The sequence below is a fragment of the Bos grunniens genome, chromosome 14 (genome assembly GCF_055505025.1).
Source record: "Bos grunniens cultivar Pamir isolate PY7600 chromosome 14, Bosgru_T2T1.0, whole genome shotgun sequence".
Classification (NCBI taxonomy): Eukaryota; Metazoa; Chordata; class Mammalia; order Artiodactyla; family Bovidae; genus Bos; species Bos grunniens.
Genome location: NC_141178.1, coordinates 20,159,456 through 20,184,163, shown reverse-complemented (window position 1 = coordinate 20,184,163; position 24,708 = coordinate 20,159,456). Strand labels below are relative to the sequence as shown.

The following is a 24,708-nucleotide window of genomic DNA, read 5'->3' as shown; positions in this document are numbered from 1 at the left end:
TGGAGATGCTTATGGTGACACAAATATCCTGGTGATTAAAATAAGAAGTCATTTCTTCCTTGGATTTAAGTCTGTGTTTTCCTCCTAGCTCTCTTAGTGTTCCTCCTCAGCCTCTGAGCATCTTTATGCACCAAAGTACTCCTGAGTTCGCACCTTAGCCTCTCTGCTTCCCTCTACATGGCCTCCTGGTTGATCTTATTTATTCCCATGGAATCAGCTGCCACTTAGGTGCTTATAAAAGCTAAAACTTTACCTTTAGCCTGGTCATTCTTTCCTGAGGTCCAAACCCATATATTCAAGTGCATGTTTAGATATTTCCTCCTGGAAGGCTCCATAGATATCTCAAGCCTAGTATTTCAGGAAATCAAACTCATCATTTTCTCCCAAATTATGTTCTTCCTGTCTTCTCTATGTCATTGAGCAAATCCATCTTCTATCCAATCATCCAAATTTGAAATCTGGGAGTCATTTTAGATTGCTTCTTTATTTTTTTAGCCACATTCAGTAACTAAATCTTGTCTCTCTCTGTCGGCAACACTCTTTCCATCTTTACTACCCACCTTTTTTTCCCAGCTCTTGATTACCTTCTCACAAGTTGCCACTTGAAACTTTCCTGACCCAATTAAGGAAAACTAACCACTCTTTCTTCTACATATACCTTTGAAACCTGAGCTTGTCCCTATTTAGGTTCCATAGGATGGCGAAGCCTGGTGGGCTGCCGTCCATGGGGTTGCACAGAGTCAGACACGACTGAAGCGACATAGTAGTAGTAATAGTAGTAGTAGTAGTAACATATATTGTACTTGTCTCTCTAAGCTCCTCAAGTGCAGAAACCTTGTCATTGATCTTATTTTCTCAGGGTTTAGACTGTTACAGCCATTCTGCTCACATTGATTGACTTATCCTGGCTTCTTAGCTTATTTCCATATTGACCTTGTCAAGTTATTTAATTTCTCTGAGCCTCAGTTTCTTCAACTATACATCTTAACAGGGTTTTGTTAAAATGCAATGAAATAGTATATATGAAAGTACTTTTCAAGTGCAACAAAATGCTTTGTGTAATTACATTTCTGTTGTTTCATGTCTTTAAATTTCTAGTAATTTTAATTAATGTCATGTATGATTATTACAGAGAATTAAAAAAATAAAATCATTCAGTCTCAAAACACCTTTCATATTGTATTGATATTTCCTTCTAGACTATTTTCTGCATTTCAGTTCAGTTCAGTCGCTCAGTTGTGTCCGACTCTTTGCAACCCCATGAATTGCAGCATACCAGGCCTCCCTGTTCATCACCAACTCCCGGAGTTCACCCAAACTCATGTGCATCAAGTCGGTGATGCCATCTGTCTCATCTCATCTCATCTTCTGTCGTCCCTTTCTCCTCCTGCCCTCAATCTCTCGGCTAAGCGCTGAAGAATTTATGCTTTCGAACTGCAGTGCTGGAGAAGACTCTTGAGGGTTCCTTGGACAGCAAGATCAAACCAGTCCATCCTAAAGGAAATCAACTCTGAATACTCTTTGGAAGGACTGATGCTGAAGCTGAAGCTCCAATACTTGGGTCAATTGATGCAAAGAGCTGACTCATTGGAAAAGACCCTGATGCTGGGAAAGATTGAAGTTAGAAGGAGAAGAGGGTGACAGAGGCTGAGATGGCTGGATGGTATCACCAATGCAATGGACATGAACTTAGGCAAACTCCAGGAGATGGTGAGGGACAGGGAGGCCTGGCCTGCTGCAGTCCATGGGATTGCAAAGAGTCAGACATGACTAGGCGACTGAACAATAACATTTTAAAGGCCATCATACTTACTTGTAGATTTCTTTCCAGAAATACAATAACAATTTGTAGCACCACCTAACAATATATGAACATGTCTTTTCTACCACAATTGGGAAGTTTTTCCAATTCTCCTTAAGTAATCCTTCCTTCTCCATTGACTTCTGGTATCTTCTTTATTATATACTAAGGATTCAAGTATACTAACACCTATTTCAGGGCTTTTTCTTTAACCTGTGTGACAAATTTCATGCTGTAACAAACTATTTTCATTATTACAGTCTCTTATGTTTTGATAATTAGTAGGCTAAATCTCATAACTTTTCTTTTAAAGTATTCCTAAAAGATTCTGCTTATTTAGTCTTGCAGATTAATGTTTCAACTTAAAAACAGTCCCACTGGGATTTTGATTGGCGTCGCTTTAAACCTGAAAATTAATTTTATTCTCTTATTGATTTAACAACTACAAGTGCTTTCCTTTTTCATACTCAGCTCTGTAATTGGTAGGTAGCTATTGGTTCTAATCGATATTTACATTATCACCTTTCAGCACTGTATCTGAAATTCTGCCTTTGGTAATTTGAAATATCCTCTTGAGTCGAGTAGGAGGGGTATGTTTTACTAGTAAATTTTCTAAGATTAGTTATTTAAAGAGGCTTTTTCTTATCTTTTTAATGATTTCTTCTGGGAATGACAATTTAACTTGGAAAATAATCCTTGGAATACAGCCTTTGAGTCTCATCTTTCAATTGTCTTTGGTTTTTTATTGATTCTTTTAGGAAAAGGTAGACAGCTCTGATGTTTAATCCTCTAAAGTACATATTCCTTCCTTCCTCTCCTCCCTTGTTGGCTTACAAAATTATTTCTTTTTCTGTGTAGTTTAGAAATGTTAATTGACTCTGCCTTGTTGTCAGTATCTAATTGTTAATTTTGTTTAGAACTCCATCATCCTTCTGTCTCTGACCTCCTTCTCTTTTTTGTTTTGACTTTTTGAAATTTTTTTCAGTTGTTTTCAGCTTTATACCATCTGTTCTGTGTTTTGAAATTCCAGTTATTGTAGGTTGAGCCTCCTTGCACTGTTTTCCAATTATTTAAGATTCTATAACGTTTCATGTATTTGCACAACACTTCTATTCTCAAGGTATTTCACAAATTTGTTTACTTCTGTCTTTGAGTTTTCTGCAATGTCATTTCTGCTTCACACAGCTTCAGATGGTATCCTTAATTCTTCAGTTTCCATTTTCCTTGCACTGAATTTATTTTTATCTCGAACCATTCTTGTTTAATATAACTGTTGTGTTTTTGAAATCTGAGTTTTTCAATCTGTCTTAATTTTTAAAAAGTTAAAAATGAATTAATTTTATTTTTGGTTTTTCTTACTTTGTTTTCCCTTCCAAAATGCTTTTGATTGCAGATTTGTTGGTTTTGTTGTTGTTCATTAATTCTTCTTTCATGTTAATTAACTGAGATTTGCCGGCCTTGAAAATTTTTCATTATAGGTTATTATGATTGGCATTTTAATAAGATTTGGAGAAAAGAAGATCCTGGCCCTATTAATCCTTCTTCCATCTTCCAGAAGTTCAGTGTTGCATTCCTAGCTTATATAAAGCCTGATATATCACTGTGTGAAAATAACTGATGAAATTTTCTTTGACAGTGGTATTTTTCTTCTGTTGTAGGGGCTTCACTGCGACTTTGCTTGCCTGATGTTTCAATACTTGGTAAATAAGCCTTCGGAAGAAAGGGTTAGGGAGATCATTGTTAATGCCGTTGAAATTGAGCAGGTAAGCAGGGACGCTTATATAAGTAGCACATCTCTCTTTGATGTTTGACTGCATTAGATTGACTCATATGAAATTGCTATTTTGTAGGTCAGAATAGATATCAGAAATATTATATGGTCAACCTGGAAGTACCAATAGATGATGTATTACAATTATTATGTCATGTTAAAATTTGGCTTATAAGCCAGTCTTTATTATATATTAAGATTTTATGTATACTAAAATTTGTTTCAGGACTATTTTTAAATTTCATTTATACATCAAATTTCGTGCCATTCCAAACTATTCTAATTATCTTAGCTTTAGATTTTTAGCTACTAGAGGGCAGTGATGGTTTCTTGTTTTGTATTCTTTTTTTTTTTTTTTAACTTTTTATTTTAAATTGGAGCATAGCTGCTTAACAATGTTGTGGTAGCTTCAGGTACACAGCAAAGTGACTCAGCCATACATGTACATGTATCCATTCTCCCCTATAACTCTCCTCTCATCCAGGCTGCACATAACACTGAACAGAGTTCCCTTTCCTATACAGTAGGTCCTTGTTGGTTGTATTCTTAAAAAACCAGCAAGGTATCTAGCTTTAAGCATGCATCCTATGTTCATAGAATGAGGAAATAAATGAATTAGTGAATAGTAAAATGTGATTTATGGGCATGTAAAGATCTCTAACTAGAAAGACATGGATGCTTCACTTTAGAATGTATTTTTATAATTTGAAAGAGCTAGTTGAAAAATAAGTAAGTTTTTAAACTTAAAAAAAATAGCTTTCATATTTGAAGAGAGAAAAGTCATAAAATGGATTTTTTTTTTTAGTCTAGTTTTTATTTATTGCTTTGGCTGCGTTGGGTCTTAGGTGCAGCATGTGCCGGAGAGCTCAGTAGCTCCAAGGCATATGGGATCTTACTTCCCCGACCAGGGATCAGATTGCAACCCCTGAATTGCAAGGCAGATTCTTAACCACTGGACCACCGGGGAAATCCCAGATTTTGGTATCTTGAATCACTTTTAGAACTAAATCCAAATGGTTAATATGTTTTTATTTTTTCTCTATTAACACTTTACCACTGTCATTAAGAATCTGCCTACAATGCAGGAGACCTGGGTTCAATCCCTATGTTGGGAAGATCCCTGGGAGGGAGAAGGGAGTGGCAATCCACTCCTTCTGTCCTGGAGGATTCCATGGACAGAAGAGCCTGGCAGGCTATAGTCCATAGGGTTGCAAAGAGTCGGACACAACTGAGCGACTTTCACTTCACTGTCATTCAATACAATTGGAATTCAGATTATCTCCCAATGCTCAGATCCATTTCTATTTCTTTCTCATTTTCTGTTAATTGTTTTTTCTTTCCCAGCTCCCTTTTAAGTCATGTTCACCACAGCAATCATCTTAGGTGAATCTTTTTCTAGATATTTCAGAACAAAATATCTCCTTTCTTTCTATTGAGAAAGCATATAAATTTGGGTCCTACAAGTGCTACTTTAAAATACCAGTAATGTAATAGTTTCAATTTACTCTGGCTACTTGAGAATGTGAATCAGTGTGAGTAGCAGCACCCCAAACCTTTTAAGCAAATGGGCATTGTTTGCCATGTTGCAAGAATTTATGCTAGTGTACTTTCCTCAAACAAGATCAGTGATTTAGAAGGTTAATAAAGCTAAAACCCTCTTTTTATTTGGACAATATATACTATTTATTGTTCTTTTTTTGTACTTTATTCTGTTTTTATTTATGTCTTAGGAGTTTTTAACAGAAGCCTTGCCAGTTGGCCTCATTGGAATGAATTGTGTTCTGATGAAACAGTATATTGAGTTTGTAGCTGACAGATTGCTTACAGAACTTGGATTCTCAAAGGTAAGGTGTTTCAAACATTACTACTAGCTAAAATGTTATAGTCAGGTAAGGACTCTAAAATACATACTATATTTCACTGAAAGCATTTGTAACACACTAGTCTATTTTTTTTTAACTTTAAACTTTTTAATTTGTATTGGGGTATAGCTGATTAACAATATTGTGATAGTTTCAGGTGAACAGCAAAGGCACTCAGCCGTACATATACATGTATCCATTCTTCCCCAAACTAGTCTATTTTGTAAATTGTCCATGACAGGCTTGTTTTACCCGAACCAGTTGATTTTGCAAAATCCTTAAATGAAACTTAAAATGAAATTCATTAACAGAAGTAGGAGGCTGATAAATCATAGAACTAATAAGCTCAATAAATTATTTTATAATAATTGTAGGTACTATTTAATAGGACTATCTTTAAATAATTGGATTTAACATGCCAATATATGTTTATCCTCAGGTAGATCCCCATGTGTCTGTGTTGTAATTTGAGGGTTAATATTTTTAAATAGGAAATCATTATTAGGAAGACCTTAGCTGTCATAATTTGACTCTTTGAACTCAGTTGTCTTTAAGTTATTTCTTGTTTATCAGAGATAATGTACCTGAATTTTCATGTGTGTCTTTCACATGAGATGGAGGCTGCAGCCGGACTAACTGGGTTTGAGTCCTGATTCCACCACTCACTAGCAATGTGACCTTAGGCAAATTGCTTAACCACTGTCTCAGTTTCCTTATCTGTAAAATGAAGATAATAGTAATAATCCTTACCACAGATTATTGGAGAAGCAAATGGCAACTCACTCCAGTATTCCTGCCTGGAGAATCCCATGGACAGAGAAGCCTGCTGGGCTACAGTCCACGGGATCACAAAGAGTTGGCCACGACTAAGCACACACACACCACAAGTGATTGCTGATGAGTTGGTGCACCTGAAGCACTTATAATAGTGTCACACACACAGTAAATGAACACTCAGTGGTCACGTTGTTTTCATCATAAGTGTAACATTCATCACAATCTCCTGTATATTACTATTGTTAATTAGAAATGTTAGGTTCTGATTTCTCATGGAAATGGAAGTTTAAATTATTGAGAAGCCTTATAAAATCCATGATGCTTATGGGTAATCATTAACTCTCTTGATAATGCACTTATTTTCTGGTAGCTACAAAAATATTGTGATGAGAATCAGATGGGACAAAGGTTTTTGGTAACTATAAATTGTAAAATATCACTATTTATATTGTTTTTGTTGCAAGATCGTCTCTTTTGCTGATCATTAATGAGATAAACAAAGATTTTAATTATATTAATATGACCTCTGAAATTTATAATTTGTGTATTAAAAGAAATTGTTTCTGTTTCTAAGTTACATGTTTATCATAATAAAATTAATTTGCTTACTTACAGCCTTAAAATGAACTCACTGTCTTTTAACCCACCACCATACCTTTACACCCACACATCCACCTTCTACTTATTGGAAAATTACAGACCTGTGGGTCTAGTCTTCCTTGGAAAGTTTGCTAATTGTAGGTATACAAAACATGCCTCCTAAGGAGAAAATCTGGACACAGTACAAAAACCTCAGTCTCCACAGGCCTTCAAACTATCTCAGTAAATTCCAAAAAGCAGAAATTATACTGACTCTTAGATTTTAATGCAATAAAATTAGAAATGAATAATAAAAGATTACCAGAAAGTTCCATCTACTTAGAAGTCAAAACTGTGTCCTTTAAAATGAGATTAAAAATGAAAATATAAACTAAATGACAATAAGATTACTGTATATCACAATCTGTAGAATGCAACCAAACAGATCCCCAGAGGAAAATTTGTATCCTTATAGGCATATATTAAGAAAGCAAGACAATTTAAAATGCATAAGCTAAAAAACTTTGAACTCAAGGAGCTAGAAAAGAAATTATTCTTATAATGATAATTTTTGGGCTTCCCTGGTGGCTCAGACAGTAAAGAATATGCCTGTAATGTGGGAGACCTGGGTTGGGAAGAGCCCCTGGAGAAGGGAATGGCAACCCACTCCAGTATTCTTGCCTGAGAATTCCATGGACAGAGGAGCCTGGCGGGCTACAGTCCATGGGGTCTCAAAGAGCTGGACACAACTGAGGGACCGACACACTTTGGTAAAATAAGAGGTTATTTAAATTAGCGAATGGTTGTCACATACAGAATTCCAAGCAGAAGCCACATTAATGTTGTTTTCAACTTAGTTTTGGATTAGTCAATAAATATTCAAGTACTTCAGTGTGTCACAACCAAGCTGCTTGATTTAGGCTGGTCTTAGCTATTTTGCTCCCGCCATGAATGATTGGGAAGAGCCTCAGTTGTAAAGTCTAGTGAACCTATGACCACTGTCCAGTGTACTTTGCACTGTCTCCTGCCGTGAGTGAAAACTCACATGTTTACTGCCTTGAACACTGTTTCTGACACAGTTTCACAGAGTTCCACTACATCAACCACACCCAGCATGTCTGCTTTTTTTTGGGAAAAAAATACACATGGCTTTATTAAGATATAAATGACAGAACATGCAATATGCCTATTAATAAATGTTTTTTTATTATTTGAAAAACATTGAAAAACAATTCAATGGTTTTTGGTATATTTGCAGAGTTGTGCAACTATCACAACAATCTATTTGAGAACATTTTTATCACTCCACAAAAAAATTCTATCCCAGTTAGCGATCAGCCACTTGCCTTTGCTTCTTCCATCCCCCGTAGCCCTGCTGTTGCTGCTTCGTTGCTTCAGTTGTGTGTGACTCTGTGTGACCCTATGGACTGCAGCCTGCCTGGCTCCTCTGTCCACGGGATTCTCTAGGCAACAGTACTAGAGTGGGTTGCTATGCCCTCCTTCAGGGGATCTTCCCAACCCAGGGATCGAACCCCGGACTCCTGCCTTGCAGACAGACTCTTTACCCTTGAGCCACCAGGGAAGCCCCCACCATAGCCTAGGCATTACTAATCTAGTTCTTGTCTCTTTAGATCTGCCTATTCTGTAATCCCTACTTCATATAAATAGAATCATACAATATATAGTATATACTGTATACTGGTATATGGTATATACAAAGTCAATATAATGTTTTAAAGTTCCATTCATGTTAGCATGTATCAGTACTTTTTTCCTTATTATGGCCAAATAATATTGCATTGTATGATTATACCTCATTTTGTTTATCCATTTATTGGTTGATGGTGGCATTTGGCTGGCATTTTTTGGCTATTATGAATAATGCTGCTATTAACATTCTTGTATAAGTTTTTGTGGGAAAATATGTTTTCATTTATCTTGGATACATAACTAGAAGTGAAACTCTTGAGTCATATAGTGACTCTATCTTTAATCATTAGAGGAACTACCAGACTGTTTTCCAAAGCCACTGCATCATTTTATATTAACACCAGCAGTATATGAGGGTTCCAGTTTCTCCACATCCTCACCAACAGTTACTGTCTTTTTTTTTTCCTTCTAGTTTTGAGATATAATTGACATATAGTGTCATTTAAGTTCAAGGTATACAGCATAATGATGTGACTTCCATACATCATGAAGTGATGACCACAATAAGTTGTCTGTTTTATTACACACCTACAGCCATCCTGTGTGCTTAGTCGCTAAGTCATGTCCAACTCTTTGCGACCCATGGACCATAGCCTGCCAGGCTCCTCTGTCCATGAGATTTCCCAGGCAAGAATACTGGAGTGGGTTGCCATTTCCTTCTCCAGGGGATTTTCCCAGCCCAGGAATTGAACCCAGGTCTCCTGCATTGCAGGCAGATTCTTTTCCATATGAACCTTCAGGGAAGCCTCAACAGCCGTCCTAGTGTGATGTGGTGTGAAACGGTATCTTATTGTGGTCTCGATTTGCATCTCCCTAATGGATAATGATTTTGAGCATCTTTTCATATACTTATTGACCTTCTGTAGGTATTCTTTAGAGAAGCATTTATCCATTCAGATCCTTTGCCCATTTTAATTGGGTTATTCGAATATGTTCTTTTCTGTGATATTCATAATTACTGCCTGAATATTCCAAATTTAAAGAATTCTCTTTTATTGTTCCTCATGAATCATCAGTATGCCTATCAAGCTGTATCTCCAAGCCTGCTTCTTGAATTCAGAAGCAGTGAAAAAGCTTCTTGTCAACATGTGTTCCATTTTTTGTTTGGGGTTACAATAGATAGCATTTAGTCTGTCTTCCCTGATCATGGTTCCTTAACAGCAGTTTGAAGATTACACGTCTCCTGTGAACTAAGAAGCATTTAGGTCCACAGTACATTGTTGATAATGTAATATTCTGTGGTATCATGTAGATGTGACAGCCTAGCAGTGGTGGTTCGGTTGCTAAGTCATGTCCAACTCTTTGGACCCCATGGACTGCCGTGTGCCAGGCTTCCATGTCCTTCATTATCTCTTGAAGTTTGCTTAAACTCATGTCCATTGATTCAGTCATGCCATCCAACCACCTCATTCTCTGTTGCCCCCTTCTCCTCCCACCCTCAATCTTTTCCAGCTTCAGGGTCTTTTCTAATGAGTTGGCTCTTCGCATAGTAGTAATACCTGTGGAAAATGCCTATAATACCTTTGGTGTTTTAGAGTTCTCAAGCTGTGAAAACATTTTAGTTTGGTATTAAATCTTCTATTTCCTGATATAATCTTTTTTTTTCTTTCAATTTCTGAGAATACCAGAGTTGCTAGTATAGTTCCTTTAAGAGGTTAGCAGGCGATCTTAGTCATCCTAAAATGTATCAGTCTTGACTGCCTCCAGGACCCTAGGGAATATGTGATGTCCAGGTGATGATACATGGTGTTGGGAGACCCAAGTTATCTGTTGCTCTTCTTATGTGATGCAATTTGCTTCTTCAGAATGTCTAACAATATTTCTTTTCTTTTCAGGTTTTTCAAGCAGAAAATCCCTTTGACTTTATGGAAAACATTTCCTTAGAGGGAAAAACAAATTTCTTTGAGAAACGAGTTTCAGAGTATCAGCGTTTTGCAGTTATGGCAGAAACTACAGATAATGTCTTCACCTTAGATGCAGATTTTTAAAACCCTCCCCATATCGAAACTAATCATTGGTAAATAACAGCCTATTTTTCTCTGCTTAAAAACAAAACACAAACCTAAAGTATCTCCTTTAGGGCTTAGGAGTTTGCTCAAAAGGAAATCTGAAACCAAATATCAATCAAGTTGGATTTATAGAAATACCCTTTAATTTTACTGTTTATCAGTCAGAGTATGACCTCCAAATGCTTTTGTTTCATCCCTAAAATATAAGATGGCATTCCGTAGTTGTCAAGAGCATGGGGTGAGGGGTCAGATAGAATTTGAGGTTCTGTCCTTCTTTGTGTGACCCTTGGAAAGTCAGTTAATCTGTCTAAACCTCAGATGAATGTAAACCCTAAGGTGAATGTGATAGCAGGTCCTAAATTCATAGAGCATGTATGAGGATGAGACACAGCATGGGTCTCAGCCAATACTGCTGTTGTGTCCTCCTCCTCTCTCCCCCTTCTCCCTCTCCTGTTATTATTATTGTTATTAATAGTGTTAATTGCAGTGATGGGATAAAATTCTCCATCTCCTCAAAGTAACTGTGATTCTAGGTCCTAAGATCTAGAATTATATCTTTGTGTTTTTAATGTTTTAGAAGAATGTAAATATTTCCTCAAAAAGATTGTACTTCTCTTTAACATGAGAATAACTTCTTTGAATTTCTCAGTGTTATAGTTAAGGAAATTTGGTTCTTAGCTGCTTTGGGCAGAATACTTAAGAGTGGAATCCTTGACGTTTTCATGAGAGTTGACCTTGTAAGCAAAATGATTCTGCTCCTTTAGAAATCAAAAGGATCATTTTAGCCAGATGTAGCCCTGAAATGTTTAAAACCAGGGTAAATTAGCTAGAATGGCATTTCTCAAAGAGTATTGTAAGAGCTGTTAGCCTGTCTAGGTATTTTGTGGGGAGAAAAAGAAAGATTCTGTGGTCAAATGAGTTTGGGAAATGTTCTGTGCTCCATTCCTCTTTGGAATGTGGAGTTGGTACGTCAAACACTGAGAAATTCTGCAGTGCATCCATGTATGCTGCTGCTGCTGCTAAGTCGCTTCAGTCGTGTCCGACTCTGTGGACCCCATAGACGGCAGCCCACCAGGCTCCCCTGTCCTTGGGATTCTCCAGGCAAGAACAGTGGAGTGGGTTGCCATTTCCTTCTCCAGTGCATGAAAGTGAAAAGTGAAAGTGAAGTCGCTAAGTCCTGTCGGACTCTTAGCGACCCCACGGACTGCAGCCTACCAGGCTCCTCCATCCATGGGATTTTCCAGGCAAGAGTACCGGAGTGGGGACATCAACGTATACCCCACTGCATATTCCAGACCTACTTAACAAAGATCTGTTTTTCACCTGTTAACATCTCACCTAATGTTCCTCAGAACATAGTTTGGAAAAAGCTGCCCCAGGACTATTTTCTACATGGAAGAAGGGCTTGTGGACCAAGCAAGGGAGGGCCTGGTGGGGATTATTGAGCCATTTCCACTTTGTGCCAAGCTGAGAAGTGTCCCTGTAATTGACTGCAGCTATATTTCTTATACTCCTAAAACTCTCTTATGCTGTTATTGAGATTCAATTTTTTTCTGGAACTATGCATGTCCCAGGACAGCAGATGGTGAGGGAGACTGAGGAAAGGCCAGCCCACGAGGTCTCTGAGAAGTCTGCTCCCTTTATGGGAGGGAAGTGTCAAGAGGTAGTCTGAGCCTAAGCAAGCAGTGGGTTTCCCCACTCACAGCCAACTGTTGCGTACAATTCTGGTTAATAAGGATTAGAGATTTTCTCTTTGAATAATTTTTGCTCCATTCAGTCCACAACTACCTAATGCATTAAAACGGGGAGTTTTCAAGTGGATGCAAAGGAACAGGCCATGACTTTATCTGTTAGAATATTGGAAATGAGCTATTTTGGCCTATCATAATACCATATACTTGTTCAAGGATTCAGAGTTTGCTGAGTGTTTTTATATCACCTCATTTGATCTCAAAACAGCCTTATGAGTTTGCCAGAGCAGGCAGGTTTGGAATTTTATAGATGGAGGGGGTGAGGCTCAGTCAGGTTCAATGGCTTGGCCAAGATCTGCTCGTAGTCACTGTCACTACGATATATAATTTTTTTCTTAGAAGTTACCATGTTTCTAATTTTTAGTCCTTTCTATTCATCTTGACTTGATTTTGCCTATTTTCCCATTAAAGTATCATATAGTTCAATTAAGATATCACATATATTAATTATTGTATCATAAACATAACTATATTCAGGTAGTAGTTCAAAGATATTCATCTACTGCTAACACAAAAACTTACATTTAAAGTTGATAATATATCGGTAGTGGCATAAGAATAAAAGAAAAAAGTTTTAGATTGTATATGCCCTTTGTTTTGAATCCACCTCTTTCTCATAGGTAATGACAGGTGCCTTAATATGAAGCTTATTTATCATAGCAATAAACCTAACTGTAGTGAGATGAAGTTTTAATACTGAAATACTGGATTTTATAATACACTGGTTTATTATATTCAGTACTCTATCCCCTTTTCCGAGCTTCCAGGTTTCATATTTATTTATTATGTTTAGTATTTTGGTTCTTAGTTCTTAGGGAGTCAAGAACTTGTAGAATCTCTTTTTGATATTATCTCACAAGCAAAGAAAGTAATTCAGAACATGTTTATAACTTTTTTGTTTTAACAGCACATGTATTTAAATCATTGCTATAGTAGTTAAAGTTAAGTTTATTATTTAAGAATGTAAAAACTAGTCATTCAATGACAAATTGCATTTATTAAAAATGTTTCATTGTAGCATGTAGAAATCATGACTTGAAAGGACTCAGGAAGACTGTTTGCTCCAGTGCATCAGACAGGGCTGTTTTGCTGTTCAGTTACGTACGAAGTGAAATAAACAACTGTTCTTATAATTTAAGCTTACCTCAGTCATGTTTTTGTATATGAAATGCTTCCTTTAACTCATTTGAAACATTCAGATGTTTCAGCTTCTTTTGCCATTTTGATTTTCATTTGTTCATGGAAAACACACCATCTTATATATTTAAAAAATAAATTCTTTAATATTCAGAATTTTGAATTTTACATTTAAATATGCTAACATCATGTCATAGAATTCCTAAATTACAGTTATTCAGATTAAGCTAAGGGCCACATGTCAATAATTTTTGGTGATTAAGAAAGCTGATGGGCTGCGAGAATGCCAGTTTAATCCTGTAACCAGCTGTTATGTTTTTGAACTAAGATGAGTGAATGGGTAGCCAACTCAGGAACTCTTCATAATCTACATGAGTGGCACAGATTGGAAATCTGGATATCTTTATTTTTCCCTCCCTTTAAATGGTCTGTTCCTTTTTTAGACAGCTACAGGTTCAAAGGAAAATCTGATAGTCCCAAGGCATTAGGATGAAAGAATTTAAGCCTTCAAATTTGGGGCTTAATTCTATTAAAGAAAATACAGGTGAAAATGAAAGGCTGAAGAATTTTTTTTTATACAGGTAAAAATAGAACAATTCAGTCTTTTTCTAAGTTTACAAGAATCTTATGTATTTGACTCTGTTTGACAACTGTGTTTTGATTTTTCCAAATGTCTGGTCATTTAGCAAAGCAAGTATCTACTATGTACATAGAAAGCTTTATTGAATATGTTATATGCAAACATTTTTAATGTATTTTACATTGTGGTGAAATCAAGCCAACCCTGCATATATGCAATTTGACAAATGAGTTGTTTTGTTCATTGTTTTGCATTAGTACATTGAAATAAACCGTATCATGTCTCTGTCATTTCGTGTATGGCCTTTTGAGTAAGAATGTTTCTTTAAAGGTGCAGGGGCTATCCTAGTGAAGGACTGTATATATTTCCTATTTGTGTATACAGATAAACATATTGGTATTACTTTAACTATTCCTCCTACCACTCTTTGACCTAAGTGGCACCCCCTTCAGCTGTCTCTCATCTACTTTCTCTCAATCCATGAGCCTTTCTTCCTGTCTCTTGGTATCCAGCTGAGATTCTACAATATATCATATTACTAGTAGTAACATTCTTATCAGTACCCTGAACTCTGTTCTTTATCTGCGTTTTCTACCTTACAGAGAAAACTCAAAGCAATTCTCCATTCTGTTATGAAACAACAATCCAGTTTTTCCCTGTTTGTACCCCTGCAGCCAAATACTGCTAGAGAAAAAGTTGTATAAGACAAATTGGATCTACTTTACATTCATGATTACCTACTGTCTTAGTCCATCTGGGCCACTATACAAAAAACTGCTGTAGAGTGGGTGGCTTAAGCAAGACGTTTATTTTTCACAGTTATCCAGATTAGGAAGTCAAAGATCAAGATGCTAACAAATCCAATGTCTGGTGAACCTTGCTTCTTGGTTTATAGACAGCTGTCTACTGGCTGTGCCCTCACATGAGGGGGGTGATCTCTGAAGGCTCTTTTACAAGGGCGCTAATCTCATTCATCGGGGAGATCCCCTGGAGAAGGACATGGCAACCCACTCCAGTATGCTTGCCTAGAAAATCCCATGGATGGACGAGACTGGTGGGCTACAGTCCATGGGGTCGCAAAGAGTCAGACATGACTGAGCAACTTCATGGAATCTCATTCATGGGCTTCCCTCGTGCAGTTCATTAAAGAATCTGCCTGCTAATGCAGGAGACATGAGTTCAGTCCCTGGGTTGGGAAGATACCCTGGAGAAGGAAATGGCAACCCACTCCAGTATTCTTGCCTGGGAAATCACATGGACAGAGGAGCCTGGTGTGTTAGAGTCCATGGGGTCACAAAAGAGTCAGACATGACTTAGCAACTAAACAGCAATCTCATTCATAAGGGCTCTGCCTTTATGATCCATTCACTTCCCAAAGGCTTCACCCCCAAATGCCATCATACTGGCGATTAGGTTTCATTTTTAAAAAAATTTTTTTCCTTTTTGTTTGGGGACTAGGTTTCAATATGAATTTTGGTGGGACCCAAACATACAGTTTATAGCACCTACGTCAGCACTGTCTGACAATCATACTACAATTTCCCGGTGAACTTGTTCTCCATTCTCCACAACTGCTTTTTCACAGTTTCCACGCTCTGCTCCTACCCTTGCTCCCCAAAGAAGTACCGCTCTCATGTATTTTTTCTTTTTGGGCTCTGGGCACTTAGAGATTCTCAGAAGAAAAGATTAACAATATAGGAGTTCTGAACCTAGAACCTAAGAAGTTGGCAGTAGAATCCAGGATACAAATTTCTATGCATGACTTCTGCTTCATTACAAGCAGAGAGTGATCGAGGAGAATATCTCTTCTGCTCCCCCTTCCAGGAGTAACAGCCATTTAACCCTGGGAGGTCTTGCTTCTGTTCCCACCACATGATTCTCACAGGGCTGCCAAAGCTCCTTCGTCTGCACAAAGCACACTGCATCTGTCTGGGCACAGCATTATGTGTGTGATCCTCGCGGGGCCAGGTCCTTAGCTAAGGTGTTTTCTAAATGAAACTAAAGGGAAAAGGTCACTTTTATTCTAATAACAAAGCTAGAGAAAAGGTCCTACGTCTAATGGCAAAGTCCAATCTTATCCCAATTCTTTGCTGCTTTTCATTGTGTAGGTAATAAAAGCCTATATTTTGCCTGAGATAGTTCAAGTTAAGCTTCTTGTGTGTGCTTTGTCTCTCAGTGGTTTTGTGCAACTCTTTGTGACCCTCTGGACTGTAGCCCCCCAGGCTCCACGGTCCATGGGATTCTCCAGGCAAGAACACTGGAGTGCGTTACCATTTCCTCCTCCACGGGAGCTTCCAGACCGAGGAATCGAACTCTTGTCTCCTGTGTCTCCCGCATTACAGGCAGATTCTTCATCACTAGTACCACCCGGGAAGCCCAGGTTTCTTGATTTGCAACCAAAAGGACCATAGTTAGAGAAGAAAATGGTTCTGGAAACCAAGTGACGGGAAAGAAACTGGGTGTTCATGTGTGTTTCAGTCCAGGAGCTGAGAGTCTGGAATCTGCACCTGGGTGGACCCCGAGAGCCAGGTGTTTGAGTCTTCAGTGGAAGGGAAGTACTGTCTGGAGGACAAGAGAGGAGCTGAGCTGAGTTGTGAGTCTCAGAAGAGCACAACTGTTTCAAAAGAATGTGGTGTCTGAGGCCTGTATGATCAGTTGGCAATAAAAAAAAAAAACAAAAACCAGCTGTCCTTGCTTTACGTGACCTTTTTAGGTGACTTGTGCATCTGGGCTTTCTGCCCCATATGCCACCTCTCACAACCATAGCTGCTCTCTGTTCATTTCTCCAGGTTGGTATGTTCACACATCATAGGAAAAAAGCATCTCCAGTGTGTGTGAGTATGCTCTCAATGGTGCCTCACCAGTAACAATGGTGTCCAGGTTCTAAGAGGAAAAATGTGTGTTTCACTGTATTTTGAACACTTAATTCTTAATAAAATATTCTTTGTACATACCATAAGGTGATTTTTGCAATCATATTATTGCAATCATTTCAATGGCTCCCTGATTTTATGCGGAATTACTGTATCATAGTAATATTGGTTTAGCCTAAAAGTTCTTTGGGGTTTTCGAAAAACCTGAAGGAAATTTTCAGCCAAACCGGTAGTTTTTAAGTGATCTGATGCTCAGACAAGTTACTTGCCCAAGTCCACACAACTAGTAAAAGTTAGAGGCAAGACTCCAACCCAGCTGTTGTGGCTTTAAATCCCATGTTTTCATTGAGTGCACCCAAATTTCTATTCCTTCTACTGCTGGAAGCCCTTGGCTTCCTGTGGGTGGTACTCGCTCTGGAAGATTCAGGAAACGTTTTTGCCTGGGGTCACATCTCCTGGCTTCCTCATGGTGGCGCCCTTGAGCCACTGGTTTCTCAGCTCAGGTGCTGCTTCTTTACCCAGGAGCTGAGGAGTTAGATTTTAAGGGACTATTCTGTTTCCAGTTTAGCTTCGGCTGCTTGGCCGGAGCATGGCACCCAGAAACATGCAAGAAACTCACGCTCAGCACTGGCCCTTTAGAAGGGCAAACTCCCAGCAGGAGCCCACAGGGGATTTCAGTCCTGGATGACTGTATAGAGATGAACGTCGAGGAGGTTGTGCAAATTTTGGTAGCCACTGAAAGAGGAGAAATCTCATTCTATAAACAGATGCCACGCAGTTATAACACAACTGACAAACTACACACCTCTTGTGAGATATCAGGAGCCCCAGAACTAGTCACAGAGTCACCTGTGACTTGGTGTTTCTTCTCCATCAGTTTGGAGGAGGAGGTGGTGGAGAGGGGAGGGTTGGAAATGGCAGAAAGGGGGTGCTGACCCTCTAGCCCCTTCTGGGAGGATCTGGGGATGGAGGCAACATACTAGCTCTTATCTGTTGCGCCTGAAAAGGTCACGTGTGTTCCTTTGGCCCTGGATACCCAACACTCTCCTCCACTTTGGTCTGAGGAGGGTGATACCTACATTTGGGGCAGGATGGGGTATTTTCACAATTCAGGTTATGGGAAGCAGATTTCCTGAGAGTTAGGGGCCATTGAATGATGCTTCATCCTATGAAACCTAATTTTTTTTCCTTAACAAATTTTATTTTTGAAGCTCTAGGTTTATTACTTGGGAGTGAATCTGTGTCCAATATTGTGTTATTACTCCCTGTGAAGAGCAGGACCCCACTGACAACCCTCTACACCTGCGGCACAGCTACAAGCTTATTAAAACACAGAGAGCTGGGCCTCCCAGTGTTTGCTTCTCATGTGCGTGAGCTCAAGAATCTGCATTTGGAAATTCTGCTTCTGGTGGAATTTGGTGGAATATCTGCTGGTCTTGGAGAGCTCCTGGAGACTGCAGCTCTCCCTAAGGACAGACACTGACGGACACCATTGTGCAATCCTCTCTCTGGCCTAAATCTGTCTTGACCCAGTTAACCCATTTGCAGCCCACAGAAAGTACCTCAAAATGTGGGACACCGTGCTGTTGTGAGGTGTGAGAGAGCACAGGCTTTAGACTTAAACTGTTGCTGCTGCTGCTGCTGCTGCTAAGTTGCTTCAGTCGTGTCCGACTCTGTGCGACCCATAGACTACTTGACTCATATCCTGATGCTTGACCATTTACTGGCTGGACTTTGGCAAGTCACTATCTGTAAAAGTAGGAAGAAAAACAGTGTGGACTTGTGTTGCTGTGTAAGTATAGAGAACACCTAAAATAGCACCCAGCACATAGTAAGCACTCAACAATTGATGTTATTATCTCAAAGCTCTGTCTAGCTCTAAAATTCTAACTCTATGCCTGGAACATTCCCATTAGCTTAGAGAGACCTTAAAATCAATAGTTTCTGCAAGGCTATGTCAGCTTTAATAATTTCATCATTGGCTAGGTTTCATTTCCATTGTACAGACTGTTGGGTTTTTTTAGTATAAATTTCTAAATGGTCTTAGTATCTAGCATTTTAGTTGGCTAGGAAATATATTTGTGTGTTTCCTTAGCAAATAAAATAGCTTTACTCTGCCTACAACATCAGGAGCAAGTGAAACTCAGTTCACCTTAATCACCTATATGGGTTTAGCAACCCTTACTGCTGTTTTTCGGAGAAGGCGATGGCACCCCACTCCAGTACTCTTGCCTGGAAAATCCCACGGACGGAGGAGCCTGGTAGGCTGCAGTCCATGGGGTCGCTAGGAGTCGGACACGACTGAGCGACTTCACTTTCACTTTTCACTTTCATGCCTTGCAGAAGGAAATGGCAACCCACTCCAGTGTTCTTGCCTGGAGAATCCCAGGGATGGGGGAGCCTGGTGGGCTGCCGTCTATGGGGTCATGCAGAGTCGGACATGACTGAAGCGACTTAGCAGCAGCAACTGCTGTTTTTACTAACATTCCCTTTTAAGGCTAATGAACAAATCACAAGCCTTCATAATGAATAATTCCCATTTCATTTTACAAGCAGCAAAGTAACTTTAGTGCCACGATATATCATGGCTCTAAGAAGAGACCTCAGTCCCAGGAGATTATTCCCCTGCTGTTCCCTCAACTGGATTGAGAGGTTGAGGGTCCAGATTTGCTGCTCCTTGGCCTATGAAGCCTCTCATGGCACCAGCTGGGATTCAGACTGGCTTTCATTTGCAGTAGGGACCTCAGTTTGAGCCTAGGCCCTATCAATGGGGGGAATGACTGGTATTTTGAGAGAACTTATGTGGTGGCTCAACTGAAGTTTCTTTGTATGGGATTTCCTGGGAGGGAATCAACCCTGGGGCAAGGAGACAGGTCTGCTGGGTTTGACTCAAGTGCTGAGACGAGGCAGAGATTCTGAATGTAGTGTGGAGGGCATGAATCAAACCCCCCCAGGAAGGACAAGGGTGAAGGTAGAGCTAGAAAGAGTGGCTTCATCCTGCCCATGTTACGATACAAACCACACCGAGGCGAATACGAAAAGGAGAGGTCCAGGGGCCCTCCCAGGCCAACTTGTAGCCAACTTTGGTGCCTGGCAGAGCAGTAAAAAGTGGATGTGCTTGGTTTTTCCACCTTCTTGCTGTTGTAGATACACACACACCACACTCTAATACATAGATGCATCCATATACAACTTTATACATATTTACGATTTTCCCCTGGGACAAACTGGGTCAAAGAAATGCAGGATTCTGAAGCTGTCCTGCTTTAAAAAACTGTACAGAAGTGAAATATGCACACATAGATAGGTCTGTCTTTTTTCCTTAAATAATAGAGATGTTTATATACAAAACTTCCTTTTTTAAAAAACTAAAACTGTAGACATATTCTAAAACCTTTTCTTTGGCCTTAGAAGAGGAATTTTTGTTTTAGCCACACTTCTGGAAAATCCCATGGATGGAGGAGCCTGGTTGGCTGCAGTCCATGGGGTCTCGAAGAGTCAGACACGACTGACCGACTTCACTTTCACTTTTCACTTTCATTCATTGAAGAAGGAAATGGCAACCCACTCCAGTGTTCTTGCCTGGAGAATCCCAGGGATGGGGGAACCTGGTGGGCTGCTGTCTATGGGGTCACACAGAGTCGGACACGAATGAAGCAACTTAGCAGCAGCAGCAGCTACTTATTCCTATGGCAAATAGTCTTAGCTGTCTACTCCAAAGCCATCCCCAACCCTTGCCTATTTCCAATGACAGAAATTGAAAAGCCATGTACTTCCTTTCCCAGATTCCCTTGTAGCTAGGCATGGCTAACCGGCCCAGTTTGGCTAATAAAACATGAAGGAAATCTTCTGGGGCTTTATAGAGAAAGTTTTCCTCTCCACTGAGAGTGAGTCTTATGAAAAGAAAAGCTCTACCAAAAATACTTCTTTGAGCCCTACCTTCAAAGAATCGCATCCTTAGATCAGTGGCAGCCACCTTGTGACCATGAGGCAAGAAGCCCGTGGAAGAACAGCAAGGGTAAGATTTTGGTGATGGAAGAGGTAAAAGGCAAAAGATGACTGAGTTTTGAAGATGCTGTTACACGTCTAGGCCATGTCCTACCTCCTATTTTCTGTTTTATGAGACAGTAAGTATCAAGATGACCTGGGCTATTCTTAATCATGGCTTCTATCATGGGCTTAGTCACTCTGTTGTGTCTGACTCTTTACAACCCCATGGACTGGAGCCTTCCATGTTCCCATGTCCATGGGGATTCCTGTCTCAAGGCAGGAATACTGGAGTGAGTTGCCATGCATCTTCCCAACCCAGGGATCGAACCCAGGTGTCCCGCATTGCAGGCGGATTCTTTACCATCTGAGCCACCAGAAAAGCCCATGGCTTCTATTACTTATAACAACTGTATCTTAACTGAAAAAAGCAAATTTAAACACTTTGAGTTGAGATCATTATCCCTCTTCTCTCATCCTGCATTCCTTACCCATAGCGTGGTCTCAATACTCCCACTGCGATTACATTCTTGACAAAACATCTAAAAAGGTGAAGACACCCAGGTCCCTTTCTCAGCAGTTCTGGTGTCCTTCACTCATGTTCATTCCCACCCAGTTCTGGCTCCACCCAGCTTTCCCACCTTTTGGCAGAGGACAGAAGGCAGCTCTAAGCAGTCAGCTATCTTCCTCGTGGCTTCACTCGGCCACCCCGCCAACTCCCCATTCCCCATGGCAGCTAGGCCAGAAGGGGTGTGCAAGGCACTCTTGGGTCCTGCTACTGGGCTACGCTGCCTGCTTCTCATTTCGGGGGCTGAAGCCCAGCGCCCTTCCTTCCTGAGGAGGAGTTCACGGTGGATGGGATCTCCATGCTACTGCCTCTAACTGAGACCATGTTAGAAACACTTAATGTTCAAACCAGAACCTTTGTTCTGAAAATAGTACATAAGGTGCTTGTGCCTGGAATACAAAGAATTCAAGGATTCTTTCAAAGGCAGCCGGAATCATTTTCCCTTCCGCAGGTATGTTTGGACTGAGTGAAATGTTTGACTGCATTACCCCTGAATGGCTGGTTTCCTGTTGTGATTTAACTAATATTCAAGTTTCCTGTGACAGGAATAAATGACAGGGCTTAGACCTTTAACAAGCGGCCTAGCGGGAGACTGTGGAAGTATGTGCTTGTGTCGAGTGGGAAGGAGCAGGCAGGTAAGGAATGCCCCCTTCCTGGTTTGAGGCTGGATACCCAAGGAGAGAGTGGAAGGTCAGGCAGAGGCTCGGGTGGAGATATCGCGGGTGCACTTGGCAGGGATCAAGGTTCCCAGCATGTGGTACGGTGAAAATTGCCGGGTTGAGAGTCACAAAGAAAAGTGGCAAGATGAAACACTTTGGTCAGACAGATGAGGAACGATCTTGGATCCACCATTAGCCATGTGACCTTGGATGAGTGGTTTAAGCTCCTCCACACCTCAGTTTTCCTATCTGTAAAGTGAGGATGCCTTAAAAAAAAATCTTTTGGTTGCATCACACAGCATGTGGGCTCTTAGTTTCCTTGACCAGGGACTAAACCAGTGCCCACTGTATTGGGAACATGGAGCCTTAACCACTGGACCACCAGGGAAATCCTGGGGATGCCTTTTGATCTGAGGTTTATAAGAGTATGAGGTGAACAGTTCACTGAAGTAAAATAAGGAACCTGGATCTGATCTGGGTGTAGAAAGGGAAGGGGGCTGAGGTGGGAGAGGAGTCAGGTCTCAGTTTGGGCCTTAGCAGGTGGTGGTGGGTTTTAACTGTTAAATAGTTTAAAGTGGTGGCTGACTCCTGTGTGGTTATGCTGCTGCTGCTGCTGCTAAGTCGCTTCAGTCGTGTCTGACTCTGTGCGATCCCATAGATGGCAGCCCACCAGGCTCCCCCGTCCCTGGGATTCTCCAGGCAAGAACACTGGAGTGGGTTGCCATTTCCTTCTCCAATGCAGGAAAGTGAAAAGTGAAAGTGAAGTTGCTCAGTCGTGTCCGACTCTTAGCGACCCCATGGACTGCAGCCCACCAGGCTCCTCCGTCCATGGGATTTTCCAGGCAAGAGTACTGGAGTGGGGTGCCATTGCCTTCTCTGGTGGTTATGCTAGGCCTACTTTAAAGCTGTGTTACTCTCAAGATAACCTCGTGCCACCCACGGGTTTATTTTACGGAAAAGGAAACTAAGGTTCAGAAGAGTCAAGAACCTTGCTCAAGGTTTCACAGCTTTTTCAAGTTAGAGCAGCAATAACTGGAACTAGACCTAGGCAATCAGTTTTAACTTTAAACCTTGCTTGATAACTTGACTTTTAAAGCTTTCAGTCTCAAGCCCACAAAGGGTAAAATGAATAAATTTCAGGCAATCCCCACCCTTCACGCCCTCCCACTATTCCTTACCCTCTCAACTTTCTCAGCTATGAATTTTCCTACCACTAACCTCATACTCAATAGAAATCTTCTTCCCAAACTCAGGAACAAGATAAGGATGTCCACTTTTACAGTTGCTATTCATCATAATTCTGGAAGTTCCAGCCAGAGTAATTAGGCAAGAAAATGAAATAAAATGCATCCAAATTGGAAAGGAAGAGGTAAAACTGTCTCTTTTGCAGTTGACAAGTTTACATGTAGATATGAATGTTTAAACTTGTTCACAATAAAGTGCAAAAGACTGATGATGTCTGAGTATTTTCTCACAGAAGTATTTACTGTCAAATCAGTGCAATAAATTCTGCATATAAAATTTATTGCATCAATCAGCTGGTACAAACTTTTCTTTTTATTAACTTTTCCATGGCCAGTGAAATCACAGTATCCACGGAGTAAACTGCCCTGCCCACATTGTCACATACTGCCTCTTCTCAGGCCCTTTTCTCCTTTCTTTCTCCTACCATCCTGCTCTTTTCATCTGTTTGAGGGAAGAATGGACTGAATCAGCAGTTTTTTTTTAATTATTAATTTTTCTTGAAGTATAGTTGCTTTACAAAATAAATTTACTTTTTTTTTTTTTTTTGCCTCAGACCCTGCAGCACATGGGATCTTAGTTCTCTAACCAGGGATCAAACCTGCAGCCCCAACCTCGGAAGCACAGTCTCAACCACTGGCCCACCAGGGAAGGCCCCCCATCAGTGGTTCTTAAAGTGTGGTAGCTGGGTGAGCAGCATCAGCATCACCTGGAAACTTGTGAGGCACAAATTCTCTAGCCCTGCCTGGATTACTGAGTCAGAAAACCTGGGCTGGGGCTCGTGGATCTGAGATTTACCAAGCTCTCCAGGTGCTCTGATGCACATCCAAGTTTGAGAACTACCGGACTATGGAATAGAGGTAAATCAGTAATTTATGCCTGTGGGAGAATGTTGGAATATTAGCTAGATAATGGCAGGAAGTAAGTTAGCTGTGATATAGCCAGACATGCTACACGTAGCATGCCCTGCACATTAGCTTAACTTAGCTTGGCATCTTGGCAAGAGCTGCCCATTGGGCTGTTGCCTGGCCCCTGCCCTGCCATCTAGGGCTTCTGGGCCTCTGCCTGGCTTGCTTTTCAGTGCCTCTTGCTGGCCCTTCATGCACTCTGGCTCCTCCCTAAGCTGAGGCAGACCCCAGCCCCTCAGTTTGGTAACACTGTTTTCTAGATAGCCTCCTCCTGCCTGTCACCCTGGATTTTGGTTCTGCGTCTCTGAAATCCTGGAGGCCTAGCACCTTGAACATTTAGTTCTCTCTTACAAGCTCATGGAAATGATTACACAGACGTTCCCATCACTGGAACTTCCCTTGTGTCCCCCCTTTCTGTCTTCCCTACCATGGGGCAACTTACATTTTCTTTCTTTTTTTAAATTAAATTTAAAAAATCTTATTATTTGTCTGCA

The 24,708-nt window shown here is 40.3% G+C and overlaps 2 protein-coding genes across 4 annotated transcripts in view; both read left to right on the top strand.

Annotated features, from left to right (window-relative positions):
- The window catches only part of RRM2B (ribonucleotide reductase regulatory TP53 inducible subunit M2B), a 34,838-nt gene extending 20,571 nt beyond the window's left edge, over window positions 1-14,267 (top strand). For 2 of the 3 annotated variants that reach the window (XM_086336226.1, XM_086336228.1), the window contains 3 exons: window positions 3,460-3,564; window positions 5,303-5,416; window positions 10,336-14,267. In XM_086336226.1, the coding sequence (XP_086192352.1) occupies window positions 3,460-3,564; window positions 5,303-5,416; window positions 10,336-10,488 (372 nt within the window). In that variant the 3' untranslated portion in view covers window positions 10,489-14,267. Of the gene's footprint in view, window positions 1-3,459; window positions 3,565-5,302; window positions 5,417-6,189; window positions 6,486-10,335 lie in introns of those variants that run through there. The other variant, XM_086336227.1, reaches the window with a different exon arrangement.
- A 9,600-nt stretch (window positions 14,268-23,867) lies between these two features.
- NCALD (neurocalcin delta) overlaps window positions 23,868-24,708 on the top strand; it is a 539,433-nt gene continuing 538,592 nt past the window's right edge. Inside the window, exon 1 of the mRNA XM_086336203.1 lies at window positions 23,868-24,166. The gene's annotated coding sequence lies outside the window, so the exon portion shown is untranslated. The remainder of the gene's footprint in view (window positions 24,167-24,708) is intronic.